This window comes from Rosa rugosa, chromosome 3 (assembly GCF_958449725.1).
Source record: "Rosa rugosa chromosome 3, drRosRugo1.1, whole genome shotgun sequence".
NCBI lineage: Eukaryota > Viridiplantae > Streptophyta > Magnoliopsida > Rosales > Rosaceae > Rosa > Rosa rugosa.
This window is the reverse complement of record NC_084822.1, coordinates 43,991,867-44,017,234: the sequence shown is the minus strand read 5'-3', so window position 1 is coordinate 44,017,234 and position 25,368 is coordinate 43,991,867. Positions and strand designations below refer to the sequence as shown.

Below are 25,368 nucleotides of genomic sequence, written 5' to 3'. Positions count from 1 at the left end.
AAACGTTTATTAGGGGGCAATAAAACATTTTCCAACACTTATTGCCCTCCAATAAAAGTTTTGTACTAATGTAATCTCCTCATCTTTTTCTTTAATCAAAGAGTTGTATTTGTCTAATTTTAGAAAGATCAGTTCTCATTTAGGCGACCTAAATGTTTATTGGGGGGCAATAAACCTCTCCAGCGACCTATGAGATCTCTGACGACCTCTTTGGAGACCTCCGGCAAGGTTTCATAAACTTTTATTGCCCCCCAATAAATGTTTATTATGGGGGCTATAAACCTCTCCAGTTACCTATGAGATATCCGAAGACCTTTTTGGAGACATCTAGCGAGGTTTTCAGATAAGTCCGACGATTGGAAATCGGTGACCTGATTTCGGCAATAGGAGACCGGAGTCCGGCTGCCCGTGACCGGACTCCAGTTAAGTTTCATATGGCTTCTCTCTCTCTCTCTCTCTCTGTGTGTGTAACAAAGGGGCGATGACAAAATAGTCTAAACAAAGAAACAAAACAAAAAACAAAAAAACTTAATTAGGTATTAAGGAAAACCTTATTAGAGTCTTTATGGATAAGTGGGAAGCAAATAAGTGGATGGTCTAAGGGAGAAAAAAATCCCTAAAATTAGGGTAAATGGTCAAAAACCCTATTTTATAAAATTATAAGCCATAAGTTCATAAGCACGACAAGCCAAATTAGGCTTAAGTGACTCTATTCTTTTGTGGATTATGTTCTTATTTAGGGGGACTACTAACAAACAGCACCCAAGCATAAGACCGAACAACTATCTTTATTCTTCTTTGAGAACAGAAAATTATAACAGATAATATGTGATAATAATCTACTATACAAATTACATAATTTGCACTTCAATTCATAAGACAAAAGTTTCATTTTTTTTTTTTTTGAAATAACAAAAGTTTCATTTCTATTACAAAATAGAATAATACAATTCTTGTTTAGTACGTAATTATCTCTGGATGCTCATATTAATACCTTTTTGAGTAAAACCCACCACTAGGGTCAAAACTTTTCTCCACCTGTCAAAATGATACCCAACTTTCAAAAGTGATCAAAATGATACCTAAATTTTTAAAAGTGATCAAAATGATACCTAATTTTTTAAAAACAAATCAACTTGATACCCAACTTTCAAAAGTGATCAAAATGATACTTAAAGTTTTAAAAACAAATCAATTTGATACCTCGGTTTAATTTTTTGTAACTTTTTGTTAAAATTGATCACGTGTGGTGCAGTATTTTATGGGGTTATAATAATATTTTACACAAAAAACTAATTTTCAATTATTTTTTATTTTACTTTGTTAATTCTCTTCTTCTTCTTCTATCTCTGCCTCTCTCTCTCTTCCCATTTTTCTTTGTTTCTTTAGAAGTTGGGAAACATCCGAATTTTATTTGTTTCTACGATCGATGGTAGAATTGAAATTGAATGGAAGATTTTTTTTTCTATAGAAGAAGATCGAAGATTGGGTTATAGATGATTGACGGCCCTCTGACCACAAATTACTTCAATTTTTGTGCTTGATTTTGCATTTGATTTAACAAAGAAGTTAAAAAAAAAAAGGCTAAATACTGACTACTACGTAGTTTGGGTCCAAAATCAATTCAGTCCCTAAACTTCTAATTTCATCAAGAACACCCTTGCACTTTCAATTTTGATCTAATAGGTCCAATTTGTTAGTCTTCCGACAATTGAGTCATTTAACTTGTTGACGTGGCTCATATATGACTTATATTTTATGATGTGGTGTTGAGGTGGCCGGCATAGTCAATTTTGGACTGAGTCCCACTATTAGAAATCTATCAAATAAATAGTTTTTCAACAAATAATCAAACTATAACTTAAACCCTGTTTGGTTCCAATTTTGTTGCAGCTGGTCAACAGTCTCTTGTCTGCGCGGGTGTGCCAGCACCGTTCGGGTGCGGTCGTCGGGGGTGTCCCTTGACCTGACTTCTATCAAGCGATTGTAGACGAGGAGAGCACCAACCTCGTCGTGGGATTCTTTGTGCCTCGTGGTGAGGACTTTGCTGAAGTTTCTTCTTGTTCACAAGTCGATACTCAATATTGCAGATTGAGCAGAGCGAAATCACCTGGAAGTATTGAGATCTTGCTAAAGCGTGACTTTAGCTTGGCTGGGTTGCTAGGGCGTTACCCTTGCTTGGCTGGTTCTGTAACCGTTGTGGTCGTGGCACTACCGTCGGCTCCCGAGGAGACTAGGATCGGAGCACGTTGACAGAGGGTTTGGTGGCACTGAAAGTCGGCTTCTGAGAAGACTAGGACTAGGAGTGTGATCACCGATAAGAGAAAGAGAAGGAGAGGAGTTGCTCAAGAGAGAACTTAGATCATCTTAGAGATGTTGTTGAATTGTGTTGTTTTTTTGATACTTGTTGTAGCCTTTATATATAGGCTACCAAGCAACACTATTTGGCCTTAAACAACTCATAATGGGTTAGGTTTTAGCACTTAAACATTAATGGAATGTTAGGTTTAAGCACTTAAAACACTAATGGAATGTTAGGTTTAAGCACTTAAACACTAATGGAATGTTAGGTTTAAGCACTTACTACTCCAATTTTGCTGTAGCTATATCTCCACCAAGAACTCAAAATGGGCATTCGACCTCTTCACATCAAATGATCCACAATGAGTGTAAATCATTGTGGCAAATTTTTAGAGCTTTCTTCCATGTGGTTGGGCCGGAAACGCTGCTGGACCTCTTACAGGTCCAGTTTTCCAGTTTTGCTTCTGCAGAAAATTGGACTGATTGTTTGAAGGCCTTCCACTCAAAACTAGCTCTGGAACTCTTCATAAGAAATGATCCTTGAGCTGTCTAGAATGAATCTGCAGAGTTTCAGCTCATTTCGAGTTCATTCAGCCTGCCACCCCTCCTTCCTTGTTTATCTCGGTTTCTCCTAGCCGAAGTAGGAAAATGTGCTAAAGTTGACTTTTCATGCTTCCATAGTAGGCTTTATTTAGCCTCTAAATATATATTTCGAACTTGTCGACAATATATAGCTTGAGCCACTGACTTTGGCTCAATTTCTCCAAGACGTGCCTTGTCAGGCAAAAATGCTCATTTTGGGTCCAAACATTGCCCCCCAGACCTCGAAGTCAAAGGTCTTCGTCTTGACTGAAGAGGTCTTGAATCAGCACTACTCTTATAATGTTGTCGCTCCAAAACCACTTGTATTAGCTTGATTGTTTCCATATAGGCCTCTAAATAGGCCATAAAGCTTGAATGCCGTAATCTGAAATGCCTCTGTCATGAACTGACGCTTCCTTTGCCAACTTTATTGCCCCCCATGGATCTAGCGAAACTTGGGCAGGTTGTAGGCAATCAAAAATTTAGCGTGCCCCCCATGCGAAGGAGACTGCTTTTGATCGCGAATGAGGATCCTTCTCTTCCTTGGTGGTAGCTTCGCTATGTGTATAGCAACAAGTATCTGCCTTGTTTGCTGGCTCTCTGTTGATTTTCTCAAATGTAGGTGTTGGAGCCGCTTTCCTGGCTAGATCAAGGCCTATAGTACTTGGCGAAATAAGATGCAAAATAGCAAACTGTTTGCTTTCATTTAATCCTTCGCGAGTCTTATGCCAAAGAGGATGATTGGATCATGGCTATCGTCATCATGACGTGTGACCAAGTGAAACCACCATATTTTGCTGCAACTTTAGCATCTAAAACCGCATCGGTTTTAATCATGTTTTATTTAAAAAACATCAGGCCACTATGCTGGCCCTGCGGTGGTAGGAAAAGATGGAATATCTTCACTGTTGCCTTAGATGCGATTCTCAAGATGGAATAATGACTCATTAATTATCAACTAGGCCCACTCACTGGCCCAGCTAATAAATTAATCTCCAAACATATTTGAGCTATAAATCAAGGCGTATTGGAGAAGTGTCTTCACTGTCGCCTTAGATGCGATTCTCAAGATGGAATAATGACTCATTAATTATCAACTAGGGTCACTTACTGGCCCAGCTAATAAATTAATCTCCAAACATATTTGAGCTATAAATCAAGGCGTATTGGAGAAGTATTCTCTGCGACCTAGAAATGGCATCCAAGAAACCATTCGTTATCGATCAGGCAGATGAAATCACTGAGAAAGCCGCATTCGCCTGGCGGACTAACATGAGTGTTCGATGTAGAAGTCAGACCGGAGAGGAGAGAAGTCGACTGATGGGCTTTGGTGGCGGTGATAGTCAAGCGAGTCTAGGTCCCACACCTCGCGATCGTTTGCCAGATGATGCTATGGCCTATTATGCGCTTCCCATCCGCCGTCCCATAGCGGCTCTTCGGCAGGTTCCTGGTGATTTTAGCTGTTGGGGACCAAGGAGGAAAGTGGGCTACTGGCCTACCGTCGCTCCCGAGGAAAATGTTTGGTATCAGGAGGTCCGAGCGAGAGATTTGGCCCGATGGGATGTGGTGGGTATCACCCAAACCATCGATCTATGCTTCTGTCTTCCCAATAATACTAGCCCTGCACCGCTAGCCGCCGCTCTTTGCTTCTGGAACACCTCCAGCAATACATTCGATTTCCGGTTTGGGCAGATGAGCATAACTCTGCTGGATGTTCTTACCATCACGGGGTTGCCCATTGACTTTGACCCCTATGTGCATGGTCAGTTTGATGGCACTCAATTTTCTTTGAGAATGGATATGGCTGGTCGAGGGCATCACAGCAGATCCTAGCTATCCTGGCGCGACTATTACTGCACCCGGCGTGACCATACAGGAGGTATTGCATTCCTGGAATTCTGGCTTTGCAAATTTATCTTTTGCACTTCTTCCAACAAACCTACTGGGCCTTGGAATTCTCTGGCCACTGCTCTCTACAATGGTATTTGTGTTGGCCTTGGGCAACCTGTATTGGGTGCGTTATATCGCTCCCTTTATAGAGCCGTAATGCGCCCATTTGATACCGACATTAGTGGCCCCTTCTGGATCCTTGCCTTTTGGCTGCAGATTTATTTCCCTCTCTTCCGTCGCGGTGATATTCCAAAGGAACCTCCAGTTGATTCCCTTTTGGGGAACTGGCTTTGCCGCAACGTAAAGTATCGAGCTCCACCCTACTCCGAGTGTTTTATTTTCTTGTACTTTCTGGGAGAGATGCCAGACCCAAAAATAGTCCTTTCTAGGCGATTTCCTCCTCCCCTTGATGATGGCTTTCTGCCCAGTGGACGGGATCATAGCGAAAGAGCCCTCCTGGCCTTTCGTCGTGCCATCTCCTGCTTGGATATTCGTCTTGCCACTGACCGCGTAAGTTATGAGCTCTATGCCCCTGACCACTTTGCTCGCCAATTTGGGTTGGCCCAGTTGGTACCCTGGCCTCTGGTTGATTCTGCCAATTACTACACCTCTTGGCGGAGATTAGCCCCACCTAGGTCTACCCCCTTTCAAAGTCGGTTTACTTTGATAGTGATTCCCCTTTGGGTCAGAGCGCTGTACCCCCTCAATGATGTAGACAATGATTATGCTGATTGGTGGAAAGAAGTGTCCGTGAACTGTTGGGACCCGCCACATGACGAACTCTTCGTCCTGATCTTTCGTGGCATGACTAGTCCTGGTCCGGAGGACCGCAAGATTCTTGAGCGCTTCTCCAACCCTGCAGCACAACCCCCGCGACCTATTCTACCTTCTCGCTCATCGCGTCCAGGGATACAAATCCACGAGCCTAGGGCAACAGTATGTTTTTGTCTTTCTTCACCATTCCTTTTCCTTGGCTTGAGTATCAATCCTTATTGCTAAGTGAATTTGTTTTATTTTTAGCGTACCACCTGGAGCAGGGCAGCCTCTACTCAGGCCGGGAAACAGAAGGCAGTAGCCGAGGAGCCTCCTGAGGGGGAGTCCTCTGATGATGACGATGTGAGCCTTGCTGAGGTAAACTGCCCCAGACTAATTCTGACTTTGTACATTTGGCTTTCCAGACCCCTTCTATTTTCTGAGTTGTGATTCCTCTTCTGTGCAGGTAATTGCTGCTCATACTTGCAAACGCGGTCGCGCCCAAATCGCTGAAGAGGACTTTGAGGATGACGAGCCTCTGTCAATGCGGCTGGTAAGCTCTGGCCCTGTTTTATTTTATTTAAATTTTAGAATCTTGGCAGGATCTTCATTATGTATCTTTTGACAGGTCCGTCAGAGGACCACTGATCCCTCTTGCCTGAGTGAGGCTGGATCCTCAGCCGCTGCAGAAGAGCCAATTCTCTCGCTAGTTCAAGCATCAACTAACCCCGTGGCACCTCTTCCATCTCCTACATCTACAGAGCATCTGCAAGGTCCTACCATTCTAATAACGATCTCTAATGACGACTCCTCGGAGGATGAAAGCGTGGAAAGCCACTCTGAGACTTCTGCCGCTTATGAGGAACTGATGACGACAGAGATTCTCGTGGCACTAGAGGTTCAAGAGGTGAATGAGGTGGGGCCTCTTCCTCTTGGTGACCACGTACCAGATATTGACCTGACAGCTCGAGAAGTAAGCCACTGTTTGGCCAATACTTTCCATTTCCCTTTAGATCCAACCCCGCTTTCTGACATTTCTGAATCTAACCAGAATTCTGTTTGTACCGAGGAGCTGGATACAAACGCTGAGGGTCCTATCGGCCGAACAGTCACCCCAGAGATGGAAAATGATACTGACGGTGGTGGTGCCCCCCAAGTCTCGCGAATAAATAAGACAACCGTCGAAGCCGAGGGCCCTGTGCTTGAATCTGCTCCACTTGCCCATGGTGAGCCGCGAGTTGAATTTCCAGATTCTCCCGCGGCTGAAGGGACATACCAACCTATTGAAGATGAAGAAACTGAGGAAGCCGTCCACCCTTTTGCATTGGTGGTTCGTGATCCTGTGGCGCCTCCGCCGCCTCCTCTTCCTACCAGATTCGAGAGATTGATGAGGGTTTTGGAGGTAACTCCTCTTTCTGCTGTGGATGAGGCTAAGGTGGTGCTTTACGAACATCTGGGTCCTCGGGTATTGGAGACTGACATCCTCCCGCGAGTCTTGGAAGCCCTAAGGTATCTTTGCCAGGAGAAGGCATTGACCCTGCAGCAATTTAGTGCCATTGACGATCTGCTGAATGAACTTGGTGAGGCCCGCCAACGTCAACCGGCCGCGAACGCCCAGGCTCATGACACTCGAGAAGCTTTGAATAGCCTCTCTCGAGAAATGGACATCTCTCGCGGTATTTTAAATGAGCGAACCAACCGCCTGCGGGAACTACAAATCCAAAGGTCCGACTTCAAACTTCGGATCGAGGACCTCCATACCGGTTTAGCCTTTGTTAAAAATGCGATTTCTATAGAAGAAGCCCAACTCGATGAACCTCTGGCAGCTTCTGAAGAAATGGGTCGCAACCTGGCTCATCTCAGAGAACGGGCCACTCAGGCCGAAGCTAGTGCTATTGCGGCGAACCTCCGCGTGGAGGAACTTTGCTTGAAATTGAGCTTTGTGAGCCAATCTCTGTAGGCCCCCTCGAAAACCGTTCGGTCTCCTCACATGCTATTAATCCTCTCTTTTCCGAGATTTAAGGCATTAATCACTCGTTGAAAAACAACGGTCATGAAAAAATAATCTCGTGAATAGAACAGTTACCTCCTCGAAAACCGTTTGGTCTCCTCACATGCTACCTCTCTTTTCCAATATTTAAGGCATTAATCACTCGTTGAAAAACAACGGTTGTGAAAAAATAATCTCGTGAATAGAATAGTTACCTTCTTGGAAACCGTTCTCGATTTACTGACATCGGTTTTGAAATTGAGCTTCATCCAAGGGTAGGGATTTGCCTGAAGTCCCTATAAATAGTTGTATTTAGGGAAGGGAATACTCACAACAATTTTTCTGGAATATTCAAGAAATGGCCTTTCAGTCCTTGCTTCTTTTTCTCCTTCTTCACAAATCTTCCCCTCATGAAATGACCTTTAGCCTCTAAATTTTAGGCTTTATGGCGTAATCTTAAGCCTGGGTTAGGCCTTATGGCATAATCTTAGGCAACCCCTTGTTTCTCCTTCTGGAATCCTGCAACAACAATGCCAGGCTTCAGATTGGTTTAGAAATGCGAGGGGGCTCCGAGTGTGGGATCCACGATCATGCGAGATCATCTTTGTCATAATCCTACACGCGGAGTGAAACGGAGAAAGGGAGGACGGCCACTCTGAGGTTCGTCTTTCCTCCTCTGTTTTCTTCCTTCTGGACCCGGCCCGTGTTGTGCCCTCCAGATGGAAGGGGCTTTGGTTCTCACCTCCTTCTCCCCCTTTCTCTTCTTGATAGAATCTTGGAGGGATGAGAAGGGATGGACTCTTTGAAGGAATGGGTTCAAGCCATAGAATGGTTGTTCCTATACTTCACGTCCAACTAATGGTGGTTACCATGGCTAGAGGGGGTGCAGAGACTCAAGTTGATATTCGGTTCCTTCACTATCTGCCCCTCCAGGAGATAATGGCGCGGCTCAACCCGGCGTTGGATTCCATAGCTGCTTCCAATTGAGGGGGCTCAGGGGCTCCATTTTCTTTCACTGGAGTCTCCCCTTCTCATGGATAATGGCGTTGGCCAAGCCTATGTTGTATTCCTCTACCGCTTCCATGTAAATGGGCGCGGGGGCTCCGTTACTTTTCTTTTTCCTTCCCTGAAGTCTGCTCCTCCTTGAGATAATGGCGCGGCTCAACCCGACATTGGATTCCATAGCTGCTTCCACTTGAGAAAAGATTCAGAAGATATCCGAAGATTTCTGTTTTGTATTGTAGCCACTTTTGGCTTTGTAATGAATGAACTGCTTTTGGCCGCAAAGCCACTTTATGAATACAATAATATTTTCTTATCCTGATATCCAAATATCCGTGAGAAGCCAATAATTGTGTCTCGCAAGGCCCCAAATATAGGCCCCTATAGTTGTATATTGAAAATAATATGAACTTTTTAAAATATGTTCCGCGTAAAAAAGAGCCTCGCGGCGAGGGTTTTGAGAAAATATGTATTTTTTTTTTTTTTTGGATCTACTTGCTGGCTCCCAACTCAAAACTCTTAGCGTCAATAACTCCTTCTTTTCCGAGATTTAAGGCACTAATCACTCGTTGAAAAACAACAGTCGTGAAAAATAATATCGTGAAAAGAACAGTTACCTCCTCGAAAACCGTTCGGTTTCCCCACATGCTATTAATCCTTTAATAATAGCTAACTCCTCAAAAACCGCTCCTCACATGCTGCTAGTCCCTTTTTTCCCGAGATTTGGAATCACTAATCTCGATTTACTGACATCGATTTGACTCCTCTTTGACCGTCCATCCAAGGGTGGATATTTGCATGCCTATATCTTCCTCCACATTATAAACCCAAATTTCCAATCCCAAAATCATTTCATCAATTCGAATATTTCTAACAGCAATCTTTCTTAATTACTCATCATCATCACTCTTCAATTCTCGCATTCTCTCAATCCATCACCAATGGAACCACAAACCCAGCAACCAACCGAGGATGGAGGAAGCAACAAAGCAGCCGGGAGTAGTGCTAACATGCTTTATAAGCGGAGTAGGTGGACTCCCACTACAGATCAGATAAGAATCCTCAAGGAGCTTTTCTACAATAAGGGAGTTAGGTCCCCAACTGTAGAGCAGGTTGAGAGGATCTATCTCCAGCTGAAATGGTACGGCAAGATCGAATTCAAGAACGTCTATTTTTGGTTCGTGAACCAAAGGGCTCGGGAGAAGCAGAAGAAGAAGTCCACTTCGGATGTTCATGTGCCCATGCAAAGATCAGGGCTTGTTGGTGATGACAATGTTGCCAATTCATCTGCACCTGCTTCTGCTTCTTCTGCTGGTGTGATGATTGCTGTTAACGGGCAGATGGGGAACTATGGTGGTTATGGATCTATGAACATGGAGATTGAAACCCTTCCTCTGTTCCCCATGCATGGTAAGGACATCTTTGGCAATATGAAGACTACTTCCGATGGAGGTGGCAGTCACGGTGGTGGCTCTCACATTTCCCTTGAGCTCAGCCTTTCCTGCGAGGGCAAAGCTGGAAAAAGTTTCCGGAGCCGCTGACTCGGCTTAGTAGCTTTGTAGGAACACTTAGAATTGTCCCCTAAGAGTTGTATTTATGTTTTTTTTTTTTTTTTTTAATATAGTAGCTGAATTCAATAAGGTGAATCAATGTGTAGACATGCGGCCCAAGTATAGTCGCCTAGACACAAATTTTCTTTCAAATCCTTTGGGCAACCTTACTGAAATGGCCAGGTGGGGGAGGGCGAACAAGAGAGGCAGAATCCATTTTGGCATGAGCTACTCCCACATAGTGGTTTAGGCCCATTTGCACGCACTTCTGGATTCAAGAACCTGTCATGAACGTTGTCCCCTTTCTAGACACAATTTCACATAGGCTATACTTACTAAGATGAGAAATGTCATAAGTGTGAAGACAGTTCAACAAGTGTTAATAAAAGCCGCCCTTAACCTTAAGAGACCTGAACTAGGCATCAATAAGGAGTTTAGGCCAATATTAACAAAAGAGACTTCACCTATTCCGTTATGATTCACAACCCCTTACCAAATTCAACTTTTTTTTTTTTTTTAATATAAATGACGAAAATAAAAGTGAAAACTGAAAATTGATAGGAAATTAAAAACAAAGAAAGAAGTTAGCAGCACTATGTTTAGCTAACCTCCAGAAGGCCACGGGGGAGGCCATCTATACTTCACTCCAAGCTCAGATGCGTAAAAATTTATAGCATGAAAACCCCCCTTGTGAGAGCTTGAAGGAAAGCAACAAAGATACTTCGCGTGCCAAAATTGGAAGAAATTTAGCTCGTAGGAGGAGTAATCTTGCCCCCCAAGTATCTTTGTTGGCATAGAATTAGCCACAGATTGGCCATTATAGACGACCACTTGTTGGTTTGAATTCTCATGATCAAGAGCCTCAAAAACGACAATTTGGTCGCCTAGATCATATTTAATCACCGCTTGGCTATTAGAATTTTTAAGAAATTCATTTTGGTGATCAACAGAATGAACATGAGCTCCATCTTGCCCCCCAAGAATCTGATCAGTAGCCACATATATGGCTGGGTCAGTGGAGAATTCAGATATTTGTTCAGAGACAACTTTATTGTCAGAAGAACAATCTTGTGGATCATCTTCTCCAAAAGCAGCCTCTGTGTAAGGCTGTGATTCTCCAGTGAGGCGTTTAGGTTTATCGCCATCTGTAGGCAATTCAACCTCAGAAACCACCTCTTCGCGAGCAGATTCTTGACTTTTCAATTTTCCTTGCTGTGAACCGACTTGGGTAGCCAAGATGGAACCCTCATTGCGCAAGGTTGTGAACTCAGATGTTATGTTTGCGGCAGGTTGGGCAGTCTGTTTGTCTCTGCTCGAGAAAAGCTTTTTTGACTGCTCTTTAGCTTTCTGAGCATTCTGATTCATTCGCTGCTCCAACTCGCGAATTCGTTGTTCCCTTTTCATGATCGAAGCTGCCAGATGCTTCCCATAATTTTCACTATGCACTGTAAGGATGCGAAGCCTCTCATCCAGGCTAGCATCTGGTGGAATGATGAGTGGTTCGAACTCGTCATCAATGTCAATATTGCCAATGGTGGCAACATTGGCCATCTTGTCACTTTAGGAATTTCTTTTGGTAAAGATTTTCCCCTGGCATCCCAATGATGGCGAACACAAAAAGACTCTAGTGTTGTCCCACTGGGCGTGCCAAAATGTTTGGCTCCAATTTTGTTGCAGCTGGTCAACTGTCTCTTTTCTGCGCGGGCGTGCTAGCACCGTTCGAGTGCGGTCGTCGGGGGTGTTCCTTGACCTGACTTCTATCAAGCGATTGTAGACGAGGAGAGCACCAACCTCGTCGAGGGATTCTTTGTGCCTCGTGGTGAAGACTTTGTTGAAGTTTCTTCTTGTTCACAAGTCGATACTCAATATTGCAGATTGAGCAGAGCGAAATCACCTGGAAGTATTGAGATATTGCTAAAGCGTGACTTTAGCTTGGCTGGGTTGCTAGGGCGTTACCCTTGCTTGGCTGGTTCTGTAACCGTTGTGGTCGTGGCACTACCGTCGGCTCCCGAGGAGACTAGGACCGAAGCACGTTGACAGAGGGTTTGGTGGCACTGAAAGTCGGCTTCTGAGAAGACTAGGACTAGGAGTGTGATCACCGATAAGAGAAAGAGAAGGAGAGGAGTTGCTCTTAGAGACGTTGCTCTAGAGAGAACTTAGATCATCTTAGAGATGTTGTTGAATTGTGTTGTTTTTTTTGATACTTGTTGTAGCCTCTATATATAGGCTACCAAGCAACACTATTTGGCCTTAAACAACTCATAATGGGTTAGGTTTTAGCACTTAAACATTAATGGAATGTTAGGTTTAAGCACTTAAAACACTAATAGAATGTTAGGTTTAAGCACTTAAACACTAATGGAATGTTAGGTTTAAGCACTTACTGCTCCAATTTTGCTGCAGCTATATCCCCACCAAGAACTCAAAATGGGCCTTCGACCTCTTCACATCAAATGATCCACAATGAGTGTAAATCATTGTGGCAAATTTTTAGAGCTTTCTTCCATGTGGTTGGGCCGGAAACGCTGCTGGACCTCTTACAGGTCCAGTTTTCCAGTTTTGCTTCTGCAGAAAATTGGACTGATTGTTTGAAGGCCTTCCACTCAAAACTAGCTCTGGAACTCTTCATAAGAAATGATCCTTGAGCTGTCTAGAATGGATCTGCAGAGTTTCAGCTCATTTAGAGTTAATTCAGTCTGCCACCCCTCCTTCCTTGTTTATCTCGGTTTCTCCTAGCCGAAGTAGGAAAATGTGCTAAAGTTGACTTTTCATGCTTCCATAGTAGGCTTTATTTAGCCTCTAAATATATATTTCGAACTTGTCGACAATATATAGCTTGAGCCACTGACTTTGGCTCAATTTCTCCAAGACGTGCCTTGTCAGGCAAAAATGCTCATTTTGGGTCCAAACAAACCCATAACAGAATATTAATTAATTGGACCTATTAGATCAAAATTGAAAGTACAGGGGTGTTTTTGATGAAATTAGAAGTCCAGGGACTGAATTGATTTTGGACCTAAACCACAGAGTAGTAACCAGTATTTAGCCCTAAAAAAATAAACTGAGGTATCAAATTGATTTGTTTTTAAAACTTTAGGTATCATTTTTATCACTTTTGAAAGTTGGGTATCAAGTTGATTTGTTTTTAAAAATTTAGATATCATTTTGATCACTTTTAAAAATTTAGGTATCATTTTGATCACTTTTGAAAGTTGGGTATCATTTTGTCCGGTGGAGAAAAGTTTTGACCCTAGTGGTGGGTTTTACTCTCATAAATTCTCTACTTTAATGAGGGATAGAGTTTAATAATCTTGAACCAAAACTGTCACTTGATGATAAAGATAAAGAGCAATCACGTTAGAGAAATATCCTAGCTACTGTACTTGGTTCTTACTATCTCGATCGTAAGTCGTAACTACCTGTATTCCAACTTACAGTGGTGTTGAAAGGCACTTGCTCTATATACAGTTCCAAAAGTTACTGCCTCTGTGACATTATGCCTGGCTCGAAGGCACTTGTTCAACTATACGTGGAAAGACCAGCCTCTTGTTATCTAGGACTGGAAACAGAATCCGAGAAATCATAAAGCCTGCATGCAAGAATCAGAGGGACGCGCTGTGGAGTTTCGAGGCTACTCGATATCTATAGTGAATAAGAGAAAGAGCAGGCATCATGTGCGATAGGATTGCAAACATTATTTGGATGTTGGAGATCAGGAGACTTGTAATGTAAGGAAAGTACGTCCTGAGCAAAAGCAAACAACTCTTGAACTCCAAGGACAATCTGTGTGCCTTATTTTTCCTGTAAACTCAATTTGAAGCTGCATACTATTCAACGAACCAAACCTTCAGAAGGCAAAGTTGAAAACCTATAGCTAGCTAGGTTCATAAGGTCAGCTACACATACAATTACCCACTTTGGCAAAGCTAGTGCCTTAGCATATGTGCTGAAATTCATAGTCACAGTGAAAAAGCTTGAAATTGAAGCAACCCTAAGCTAGAGGAAGAAGACGAAGAAAAACAGAGAGAAAAGCAGAGAAGGAACTGGTATTCAATTTTTGGTAACTTTACAAAATGGTTGCAACTAACTACAATAAGAGAGGTTTTCCCTATTTATACCACTTTGCTGCTGATGCACCTTTTGACCTTTGACTCCCTTATATCACCTTAACATCCCCCCTCAAACTGATGGTTGGGGGACCAATCATCAGGTTGCACAAAACAGTGACAAGAAACAAATACACTTGTTTCAACCTGTAGGAATTAGCGGCAGCCAGTGCATTATGTCCATGAACTGATACACCTGTCCGCATTTCGTTTTAGGCTCATATGGAGGATTAGAAAGTAGATTCAAAGTGAAGTCTCCAATATAGTCTTGACTTTGTTGATAGATATTGCTAGTAGCATAACCATTGATTGCAGGGTAATGCTGCTGTTGAGTGAGACCGGTGGTTGACTGGAATGAGACATTTTGATGAGAAAACCCACTATTTTTCTGGGCTGGACTACTGATTTGATGATAGACTTGGGGCTGGCCAGAAAAACCAATATGCTGACCAACATTTGCAACACAGGCAGTATTGAGGTCATTGAGAGGCAAATTAATTGGCATACCAGGTGCAGGAATACATCTTGAGCTGGTAGGCATGGAATTCAATGATGGCAAATACTCCATTTGTGTAACAGAACCAAGAGGAGATGAACTTGAGTGAAATAATGGAACCTAAAAGTTATTGATGCTATTACGAGCAACCATAGATATTGGGCTATTCTCAGAGTTGTTTGATTGTTGTCTATATCTGCAGGTTTTAGCACTGTGACCAAGTCTCTTGCAGATTTGACACTTAACAATAGATGTGGAAGCCTCAACACCAAACCTGTAATAGCATATGGAAGCACTGTGCCCTGGTTTTTCACAAATTTGGCACACAATAGGATTGTTGAAAGATGAGATGTCATTGTTTCTTGGCCTATTGTTGTCATTCATGTTGCCATGGTTCCTGTCAGAGTAGTTTGCACCCTTGTTTGGAAAATTGGGATAACCCAAATTGTCTTTTGCATAGCCGCCATCAGAGTGTGAGTTGTTTGAAGCTTGTGAAAATGAATCCTGCTGTTGTGACACATTATTCTGAGAGAAACCTTGCTGAGAAACAGGAGTATGAACACCATTGTCATGTTGGGGCATGAAACCACGAGTTTGAGGTGCATAGCCATAAGAAGGTATAGGTGCAGAAAAGCAACTTCCATTACCAATATTGTAATTCAACATGTATCCAGAAGTAAGCATTGTCTGAGAGGCACCAAAATTGGTAGTAAATGGAGTCATGTCTTGACAACTCGAGGTAACATTAGGCACATTGATAGCAGCACTTGAAATCATGTAATTCTTTGGTATCCCATAGTCAGTAGGCATTAAACCCATACTTGATGCAGCAGTGTGTAGAGTAGATGCCAAAGACCAATTTCCAGCATATTGAGATGGAAAAATGGCATGAGATGATGTCCCTGTATTTGGTATTCCATACTGCATAGCTTGAGAGGAATTAACAACACCATTTTGTGCTACCATAGCAGCAAGAGAAGACAATGGTAATGCTTTATTTTCCAGTTCAATCTCATATTCAGCAGAGAGCAATAGTGACCTAACTTCTTCCAAAGCTATATTATTTTTCCCTCTTATGATTTGTCTTGTGTGGCCATATTCACTAGGTAATCCAGCAAGAATAAGAACTTTAATATCTTGGTCAGACATACACAGCCCAGCAACAGCCAATTTGTCTCTAACTGATTTAAAACGCAACAAGTACTGGTCAATACTATCAGAACCTTTGTGTATAGATTGCAAATTTCTTTTCAATTTCATCACATGAGATTCTGAAATTGTAGCATATCTATGCTTGAGAGTAACCCATACCTCCATAGATGTTTGACAACCGATTACCCAAGTCAAAGCTTCTGCAGAAAGTGTAGTCGTGATCATGAAGATGAGTAAACTATCTTGTTCCAACCATTTTTCATAAGCTCCAGTATTATCAGAAATGAGAGAACTGTCACCAGAGATGTGAAATTGGGGTGCAAGGATGAGACCCATCAACATATTTCAGTAAACCATGGCCACGAAGGTAGTGATGCATCTGGAAAACCCAGGTCGGGTAATTTGTTTCGTCCAGTCGAACAGAGATAGCATCACAAAGTTGATTTGAGTTCGCCATACCAAATCGATCTTGATGAGAACAGCTACAAGAATGAATCTTGAGGATGAAATTCACCTTGAATCTTCGAGCGAACTTCGTGAAGAGTAAAGTATCTGAGAAATTGAGAATGAAAAGCTACAAATCTAATCAAAACTCTGAGATTTCTTCAAATCGGTGCTTGATGATTTTGCTTCGTAGTTGTACAGGAATTTGGTATTTGATTTGGTAATTGTATAAATGATGAAGAAGCAATTTCTAGGGTTCTTGATCTGGTAATTTGGGAATTTCTGTTTGGTACTCAAACAAAAGGAAGATTGCAGCGGATAGAAACGAAATGAGCACAGGTCAGGCTACCATGAGCTTTGATACCATGCTGAAATTCATAGTCACAGTGAAAAAGCTTGAAATTGAAGCAACCCTAAGCTAGAGGAAGAAGACGAAGAAAAACAGAGAGAAAAGCAGAGAAGGAACTGGTATTCAATTTTTGGTAACTTTACAAAATGGTTGCAACTAACTACAATAAGAGAGATTTTCCCTATTTATACCACTTTGCTGCTGATGCACCTTTTGACCTTTGACTCCCTTATATCACCTTAACAATAGGTACCTTAAACTAGTAGCCACTTTTGAAACAGATAAGGCAAAATGTAGAAACAAGAGCAACCTGAGTCAGAGGACTAATGATCTAAGAGACTCAGTTTCCATTGAATGAAATCAAAGCATTGATCACTATGTGATATATAATTATATATCAACAGACTTTCAGTTAGTGCAGGGGTTATGAGACGTTAGGACATTCACAATTACACCGGCCTAAACCCTAACGAGAACAAATCTCAAACTAAAGCAACAGATATAGGTCCAGAAAAATCTTACAAAAATTCAGTAGACTGGAAGAATAGGAAAATATCAAAATACCAATCGAGCACAACCTTCTTAGCTATCACTAGCCGCGATCATACTGGAGAAGAGGTAGATCGCATCCAAATACAGCTCGATTGCAGCCAGCATGTAGTCGTCATAGTGGTGGCGCTTAATCAGCTTATCCGTGTCATAGACAATGTAGTAACAGAAGATGATACAACCCACAATGCCGTATATCATACGACTGATCTTACCCATGCCACAGGGTGAAAAATCTGCAGCCAGCCAGATATATATATATATGTGATGATTAATACAACAAACAGTTAAAAAAAACCCCAGCAACTGAACACCTAGCCTGCACACAACCATTGGAATTAATTGGAACCATCTCAAAACAGAAAGAGCTCGATAACTGAATCAAACCAAATCCAAGAAGAACAACCAAATCTGCAAATAGAAAAGGACCAAGAAAGCCGAAATCGTGGCCTCTTCTTGCAGCCCAGAATGTGTACAATGTCAAGCTAATGAAAATCATAGTGGTTAGACCCCAAGCCTCCAAAATCACCTTCTCTGTTTTCCAATTCATCAAACTGCACAATGTCACCCAATTGCAACTAGATATATCCCCAAATCACTAGAAATACATGATCCAATTGATCAAAATCTAAAGCAAAACTATCAAATCAAAACATTCCCCATTTCCCTATCAAAATCTTAATGTAAATAAAAGAGGACTGACCAACCACTCCAACCATAAGTCCAAGACAGATGGTGAAAAGCCCAATCAAGAGGTTATTCACCGGGTGCTTAGTGGCGTAAAAGAGCAAAGCAACCAGCACTGCAATTAAACCCTAATGTTCCCAATCATTTGACCAAATAATTAAAAAACCCTCAAAAAAGAATAATCTAATTAAGCTTATTATATAGGCGAGGGCAATGATGAAGACGGCCGGTGATATTGACAGCAAGCCGGCGAGGGTTTTGACGAGGAAGTAGGCGATCGGACGGACCAAATCGACGGTGGCGGCGACGGCGATGGTGAGGAGGAACTGGACGGTGGGGATGGCATAGACTTTGCGAATGAAGGCCCAGCGGAGCTCCGGGCTGTCCACCATCGACGGGTAGAGTCGGCGGTGGCGGAGGATCTCTCCGACTTCCAAGTCGATCTTCGGTGTCATCATCCTCTTCCAGCTCTTTGTAAAATTAGTGGAATTGGGTAATAGTGTTTGTTTGGCGCAAAAGAGCGGGAAATGTGATGGTTTGGACTTTTTTTTTTTTTTTTGAGGTAAAGATGAAATTGTATTAATGAATAATACGATTACAATCGTACTGTAGGGCATCCAGGACACACTCTGGAGCTTAAGAAAACCATTCCATATGAATGTCAGAATCAAAACCAAATCCTGCTAGTCTATGAGCAACATGATTAGCGGTCCTATAAGTATGATGAACACCTATAGAAAGCAAATCACCTAGCAATTCTTGAATTTCTTCAACAATAATTCCCAAAGTAGAGAAGTCATGATCCTCTGCAGTCACAGCCTTCACTGCCTCTGATGGTTTGGACTTTGGTCATCCCAGTCTTGCAGTTACAGCATTATGAATAAAATTAGGTCAAAATAATTTTTTTTTTTTTTGGAAGTTTCCACATTTTTCTGGTGATGACATTCTCAAATTACTCCTAAACAAGAATAATTACAAAGTTTATGTCTCACTCATCAAGTTTTGTTCACCAAATAATATATCCGGATAGCCTTTAATGAGAATTTTAAAATGAGGACTCAATGAAGACTTTTAAATTAACAGTTGGATGAGTGGTCTCAATTTTAGTTGAATTTTTAATTCTACAATACACATGTCATCCAACTATGGATTTGAAAGTCCTCATTTTAAGGAACATCACCCATAATATATGTATCTGATTATGAACTAAATATATGAAGATCTAATTCTTTTCTTGAGAATTGAATTAGTACCCTTTCGAACTTCAGTATTATCCAAGAGAAGCGCCAGAAGTGCCAATGCAAAAGAGAACCAAAAAAAAAAAAAAAAAACCAACAACAACAATAGCCGCTTTAGTAGTAGTAAAGAGTTTCTTTGGGTCTCTAACCGGCTTACAAGGCCGGTCGTAGGCTCAAGCGGATTGGTCTGTGGCCCATGATCCAATGAGTCCCAAAATGATTAAATATAAAAAGATACATGGTTTTACCAACAAAGAATTCATTGCACAAAACCTTTCACAAAACAAAAGGGATATATCTTTGCCAACAAAATTTTCGGCTCAGAAGCCTCTCTCACAGGTCAATTAACCTTTCATAATTTACATTTTAAAAGATAAAGTAATTTCATAGATCATAAAATGTTACAATGTAATTCACTTGCCAATATTACATTTTTGTCACTTGACTAATAATCTTAAACCAACAATGTCACTTGTCATTAATTTGATGACTATCCATTTATATAGTTGATGAAGGGCATACACGTCACAGAAAGAGTAAGCTCAATACCTGGCTACTTTATATGCATGGTCTTTACTAGTTCCTACTTCTATTCCAACTAACTAGTGGTGCTGAAAGTCAAGAAATTTCCTCTATTACTTGGTTCTTTACAAGTATATAATTCCTACCTAATATACTTCCTTCCTTACTGTATTATTGTCATAATCTTGCCTTACTTTCTTGTGAAATCCATTTAATGCTGCATAGTTCAATGCACCAAACCACAAAATTTGTAATACCCGCAATTTTCTTTTTCGTCTCATGAAATTGTACGAAGTGAATAAAGTGCTTTTGCATGAATATTGCTCGAACAAATTCATTCTTTTGAATTATCGAAGTTTCGAAATATTCGTTTTAACAAAAAGCTCGAAATTATTCGATTCAAGAAATCGACTTTTTATACTTACGGAATTTGGGAAAACTTCCTTCATGAAAGTTGTAGATCTCGTCGATACGATCGCGTGCATATGCGAACGCAAAAATCGGAGTTCGTATGAATTAGTTATGATTTTTTGAAAAAGTTTCCAAATTAGTATAAAGCTTCCTTTTTGGGAAATTTTCAAAAAAACGAAAATCAATTTCCATTTTTGGAAACTGTCGGTCTGCTCTCTCTCCCCGAGCCTCCATTCGGCCACCAAACTTCGCCGGCCGAGTTCTCCACCCTCCGGCCACAAATCGACGCCAAACCACCTCCCTTGCCTTCGCCTCGACGCCGGCTACCTGCTAGATGTGACCGTTTCCACCGGAACGGCCTCAAATCCGGCAGATCGGAGCTGCAACCTTTGAACCAAAAACGGTCAACCCCTGTTTTCTCCTAGCTCCGGCCACCACAACCCAAGATCCATAGCTCCATGAACTCGCCTCAACCTGCTGATCATCATCCCAGAAGGATCGCACCTGGAGTGACCGGATTCACGTTCGTCGGAGCTCGACCGGTTTTAAATCGGAAACCACCTTCAAATCCGGATATCTCGAGCTACAGACCACCTCTTCCTGTGATTCTTGGCCTGGTGAGTTCGCCTTGAGGTTCTTAACTACTCTCCAGAAGGGATCGAGGCCTGAGGTTGAAGTTTTTACGTCGGAACTCAAGCTCACCGGATTCTGGAATTTTTCCGGCCATCGAAACTTTCGATCAAGATATCTCGAGCTGTAGAGCTTCGTTTTGAGTGATTCTTGAACCAGTGAGTTCGTCTTTAAGTTCTGAAAAAGTCTCCTGAAGGAATCGAAGCGAAAGGAGGACATTTTACGTTGATCGGAGCTTCGCCGGTTTCTGCAAATTCTCACCGGTTTCTGGAAAAATTCCGGCCACCTCGACTGTTCGAGGTAATTTCGACCCCTTCCGGTCATTTTCAGCTTACATGCTAGTTAGGAAAGTCATTAGGCTTGATGAGATGAAGAGGAGCAGCCTGGCCCCGACACCATTGGCGGTGATCGGCGGCGGCTCTGCCCTAACTCCGGCGGCCCTTTTCCGGCCACCTCCGGGGGTCAAAAATGTGATTTCTTTATATTTTTAGATTCTACGTTTCAATACGATCGTTTACATATATAATTTATAAATTATGGATATCGTATGATTTAGTTATGAATTTTACGATTTCGATCGATTTCGATCGTTCGATCCATGATCTGTGAAGATCGGACCGTCTGATGGACTTGTAGTTTTGATATGTTGATCGTATGATTGTCCCAGAGGCCTTGTGTGATCATGGGCGAAGATCCGACCGTTGGATCTTCGTATAATTGTGAAATAGTGATTTGAACGGCGATTCGTGAGAATCCGACCGTCAGATTTTCGTATAAATGGGTGAAGACGTTAGTAAGTACGATACAGGAAGATCTGCCTGTTGGATCTTTGTGATAATTTTTGGAGGATGATCATAAAAGTGATCCGTGAGGATCAGACCGTTGGATCATCATTTAATTTCAATCCGACCGTTGGATTGTCGTTTGAGTATGTTTTTGAGTTATTGGCTAAGTTAAAGTCATGATTGATTAGGTGATTGACGGTCTTCCTTGGGTGAGCGGTTTTGGTGTGTATTGTGTTAAATTGAAGACGCAGCGGGAATATCGAGGTGAGTAAATCGCACATGGTTCATTCACGAACCGAAATTCGGTGATTTTATTTAATTGGGAAATTGTGGAAATTGTTTTATGAAAATAAATATTTGTTTTAAATTATATGGACTTGCTCAACTACGGTCCATAGGTAAGTAAAATGTATTTAAACTATAAAAATGAATTTCCTGATTTTAATGTATGTGAACTATAGTTGGTATTAGTGGTCATTCTTGTGTGGGTGACTACGTATATATATATATTTACGTGGAATATATATTGGATGTGTGGTATTTGGTGAAGTGTGGAATTGATGCGATTGATTTACAATTCGAGCATTACTCTCTAGAAGATATAATTTATCTTATAGGTTGAGTTGAGTGTGATAAAGAGTAATTGAGTAAAGTGCTATAGTTGAGTCGTTGAGATGAGTTAAATGAGGAGTCGAGTGATTTGAGGCAAATATTTTCGTAAGGGTGAACCTTGGCCAAGGTGACACTCTACGATTCAGTTAGAGCTCTAGTCTGTCTGCCATCATACTGCTTGGGGGATAAACGAGTTATCATATGCCCTTGGGTATGACATACTGAATGGGGTGATTAATATAATTAATCATAAGCCTGTAAGTATGATATACTGAATGGGGTGATTAATATAATTAATCATAAGCCTGTAAGTATAATATACTGCATGGGATGATTTATATAAATAAATCATAAGCCTGTGAGTATATATTGAGTAAGAAGTTGTTTGTTTTTGAGTAGTCATGATGAGACGTGAGTTGATTGATGCTTGAAGTGACGTTGTACACTTCAATTATTATGCAAAACAAAATTAAAATGTGCTTGAGTTGATTTTGTTACTTTAAATCGTGCAATCCTTTCATTTACTCATACGAGCTTTGCAAAAAGCTTACCGGGTTTGTATTGTTGCAATCCCGGTACACTATTCAAACGGTGTAGCGGGTAATCCTACAGGTCAGGAGAACCAGGGCGGTGATCAGGCTGCTTAGAGTTGTGGTACTTGAGTTACAACATCTTGTGAGGTTTGTTATGCTCATTTAGAGCTTTACAATTTACTTTGTAAGAGTGAGTTGTAATAATTAACTCGAGGTTTTCGAGATTTGAATATTGAGAGGTGTGAAGTGTGGTTGTTGTGAGAAAAAAAAAATTCAGGACATTTATTCTATTAAGTTGTATAATTCATGCTTCGGTTTTGAATTTGTTATTCAAAATTCGGGGTGTGACAAAATTAAAGCTTAAAATGAAAACAAAGCCAATCAAGCCCAGGTACACATATAGCTAACCAATTTTGGCAAAGCTAGTCACCTAACATATATAGGTCAAGTCTTCAGAATCTTAGGCACCTTGAACTAGTGGGCATCCCAGTCAGTATTCACATTTGAAACGAAGGTAAAGTGTAAATCAACAGCAATCTAATAATGGATTCAATGGTAAACAGATCTACAAGTAATCTTCCATTTAAACATCCATTAGTTATTTGTCATGACATTCACAATTTTACCTAAACCATAAGTCCATAACTAGGACCAAATGGACAAAAGAAGGTTACTGATCTGAGTTAAGCAACAGCTTCAATTCTCAGCTATCAATAGCTGTGATCAAATTCAGGAAGAGGTTGATAGCATCCAAGTAGAGCTGGATTGCAGCCAACAGGTACTCATCATACTGGTGGCGCTTGATCAGCTCATCCGTATCATGGACAATGTAGCCACAGAAGATGATACATCCCACAATGCCGAATATCATATGACTGGTTTTCCCCAGAGGATGGAGAATCTGCAACAAACCAGATATGATCATCAATATATGAACCCAACAAACCCAATCAATGAAACACACACGCATCGGAATTGGAAAGAATTCAATACAGCAAGAGCCTAGAGGCAGGGATCAAAGCCCCAAACAGAGAATTCAATCAAATTAATATACCTGAATCAGACTAAATCCAAGAAGAACAATCAGAGCTGCAAACAGAAAAGGACCAAGGAAGCTGAAATCATAGCCTCTCCTTGCAGCCCAGAATGTATAGACAGTCAAGCTCATGAAAATCACAATGGTCAGACCCCAAGCCTCCAAAAGTACCTTCTCTGTTTTCCAATTCATCAAATCACACAATGTCAGCCAACTGGACTAGATATCCCCAAAATCACTACAACTACACAGATATATGTACCAATTTATCAGACCCATTACTTCAAGAATTGAAAACCATGTACTAATCCTAAAGAAAACTATCAAAATTTTACATCCCCTTTAAGAAAAAATTTACAGAATCACAATGTAAAAAGAAAGAAGGGCAAGATTATGATTATGGGAACTAACCTTCAGTATAAGCACAACCCACTCCGACTATGAGTCCCATCAAGACTGTGAAAAGCCCAATCAAGAGGTAATTCACCGGGTGCTTCTTGCCGTAAACTCTCAAAGCCACCAACACTGCAATTAAGCCAAACAATAGTCAAACACCGAAACCCTAATCTCCACAGCAAAAACCCTAAAGAAACCATCTTTACGGAGAAAGAATTACCGGCGAGGGCCATGACGAAGACGGCGATGTCGACGCCCAAGCCGGCGCGGGTTTTGACAAGGAAGTGAGCAATCGGACGGACTAAATCGACGGTGGCGGCGACGGCGACTGTGAGGAGTAGCTGGACGGTGAGGATGGCGTAGACTTTGCGAATGAAGGCCCAGCGGAGCTCCGGGCTATCAACCATGGACGGGTAGAGCCGGCGGGTCGCTCCGGCGTCCAAGGCCAAGTCCGTCTCGCTCTTCGGGTTCGACGTCATCGATCCTGTTCTTGCTAATCGGAGAGAGGAAACTGGAATTTGCTACTAGTGTGTTTGTTTTGGGAGATTTTGTTGGCGTGAAAGTGCGGGAAAATGTTTTGGTATGGATGTAATACTTATAGACCCTACTTATAAAGAGGCTCGGTGAAGATTGGAGGAGAATGATAGCTACCTTCTCTGGTAATACTTTACTTTTTATATTTCTTTCTTGTTTAATAAGTGACATGTGAATTTCACTGAAATTTAAAGCTACATCAATGATAATACTTCGCTAATCATACTTTTCAAAGCTGACCATATCCAATTTTGAGAGGATACGTGTCCATTTATAATTTTTAGTTTATTTAATTGTTGTTCTTACCATTTAACGATAACAAACCTCGTTCTACTAAAAAACCGCAAGAAGGGAAAGAAAATGTTTCAATTAAAATCGTGCGATTTGAATCTAAACCCCACGATCATAGAACAAGAAGCTAGGGGTGGGCACGGGTCGAGCCGGCTCAGTTTTGGGCCCAACCCGAGTTCGACCCTCATTGATCGGTTGGGCTAAAATTTGGACTGACAACTGTTTTATAATGGACTGGGCCGACATATTCAGGTTACTCGAATTTTTAGTTCATCCCGGTGCGGTTTCGGTGTTTGTTGGCGACGGGGGCGTTGTGTAGAACTGCAGATTGAAGGCGAGTTGAAGGTCGGCGTTGTGCAGATTGAAGGTCGACGGCTGAAGGTTGGGCTCGACGTTGTGCAGATCGAAGGCTTTGCGCAGAAGTACAGATCAAAGTCGAACTTGAAAAACTGAAATCAAGACTAACAAAGATGACGGAGTCGTTGGTTGGTGTCGTTGGCAGGCGGCTTGGTCGGCGGCGTTGGTCTCG

The 25,368-nt window shown here is 41.6% G+C and overlaps 3 protein-coding genes across 3 annotated transcripts; all 3 read right to left on the bottom strand.

Moving 5' to 3' along the window:
* Positions 1–14,090: 14,090 nt before the first annotated feature.
* Positions 14,091–16,789, bottom strand: LOC133738212 (uncharacterized). Its single transcript, XM_062165676.1, has 2 exons — positions 15,982–16,789; positions 14,091–15,851 (listed from the first exon to the last, which is right to left on the bottom strand). The coding sequence occupies exon 2, from the start codon at positions 15,817–15,819 to the stop codon at positions 14,791–14,793; it is 1,029 nt and encodes a 342-aa protein (XP_062021660.1). The 5' UTR covers positions 15,820–15,851; positions 15,982–16,789; the 3' UTR covers positions 14,091–14,790.
* A 408-nt stretch (positions 16,790–17,197) lies between these two features.
* Positions 17,198–18,306, bottom strand: LOC133737779 (protein LIFEGUARD 4-like). Its single transcript, XM_062165278.1, has 4 exons — positions 18,018–18,306; positions 17,864–17,966; positions 17,525–17,718; positions 17,198–17,400 (listed from the first exon to the last, which is right to left on the bottom strand). The coding sequence occupies exons 1-4, from the start codon at positions 18,304–18,306 to the stop codon at positions 17,198–17,200; spliced, it is 789 nt and encodes a 262-aa protein (XP_062021262.1).
* A 4,743-nt stretch (positions 18,307–23,049) lies between these two features.
* LOC133740357 (protein LIFEGUARD 4-like) lies at positions 23,050–24,581 on the bottom strand. The gene is made up of 4 exons (XM_062168305.1): positions 24,235–24,581; positions 24,030–24,143; positions 23,637–23,794; positions 23,050–23,483 (listed from the first exon to the last, which is right to left on the bottom strand). The coding sequence occupies exons 1-4, from the start codon at positions 24,491–24,493 to the stop codon at positions 23,286–23,288; spliced, it is 729 nt and encodes a 242-aa protein (XP_062024289.1). The 5' UTR covers positions 24,494–24,581; the 3' UTR covers positions 23,050–23,285.
* Positions 24,582–25,368: the final 787 nt, after the last annotated feature.

Excerpts from the sequence above, each read along its gene's own strand:
- LOC133740357 (XM_062168305.1), bottom strand. The coding sequence starts at position 24,493 with ATGACGTCGAACCCGAAGAGCGAGACGGACTTGGCCTTGGACGCCGGA. Across the intron at positions 24,144-24,234 it reads CTTCGTCATGGCCCTCGCCG|TGTTGGTGGCTTTGAGAGTT; the intron begins GTAATTCTTTCT and ends GCTTAATTGCAG. Across the intron at positions 23,795-24,029 it reads GGGTTGTGCTTATACTGAAG|AGAAGGTACTTTTGGAGGCT; the intron begins GTTAGTTCCCAT and ends ATTGGAAAACAG.
- LOC133738212 (XM_062165676.1), bottom strand. The coding sequence starts at position 15,819 with ATGTCTGACCAAGATATTAAAGTTCTTATTCTTGCTGGATTACCTAGT.
- LOC133737779 (XM_062165278.1), bottom strand. The coding sequence starts at position 18,306 with ATGACACCGAAGATCGACTTGGAAGTCGGAGAGATCCTCCGCCACCGC. Across the intron at positions 17,719-17,863 it reads ATGGTTGGAGTGGTTGGTCA|TTTGATGAATTGGAAAACAG; the intron begins GTCCTCTTTTAT and ends GACATTGTGCAG. Across the intron at positions 17,401-17,524 it reads TCAGTTATCGAGCTCTTTCT|ATTTTTCACCCTGTGGCATG; the intron begins GTTTTGAGATGG and ends GGCTGGCTGCAG.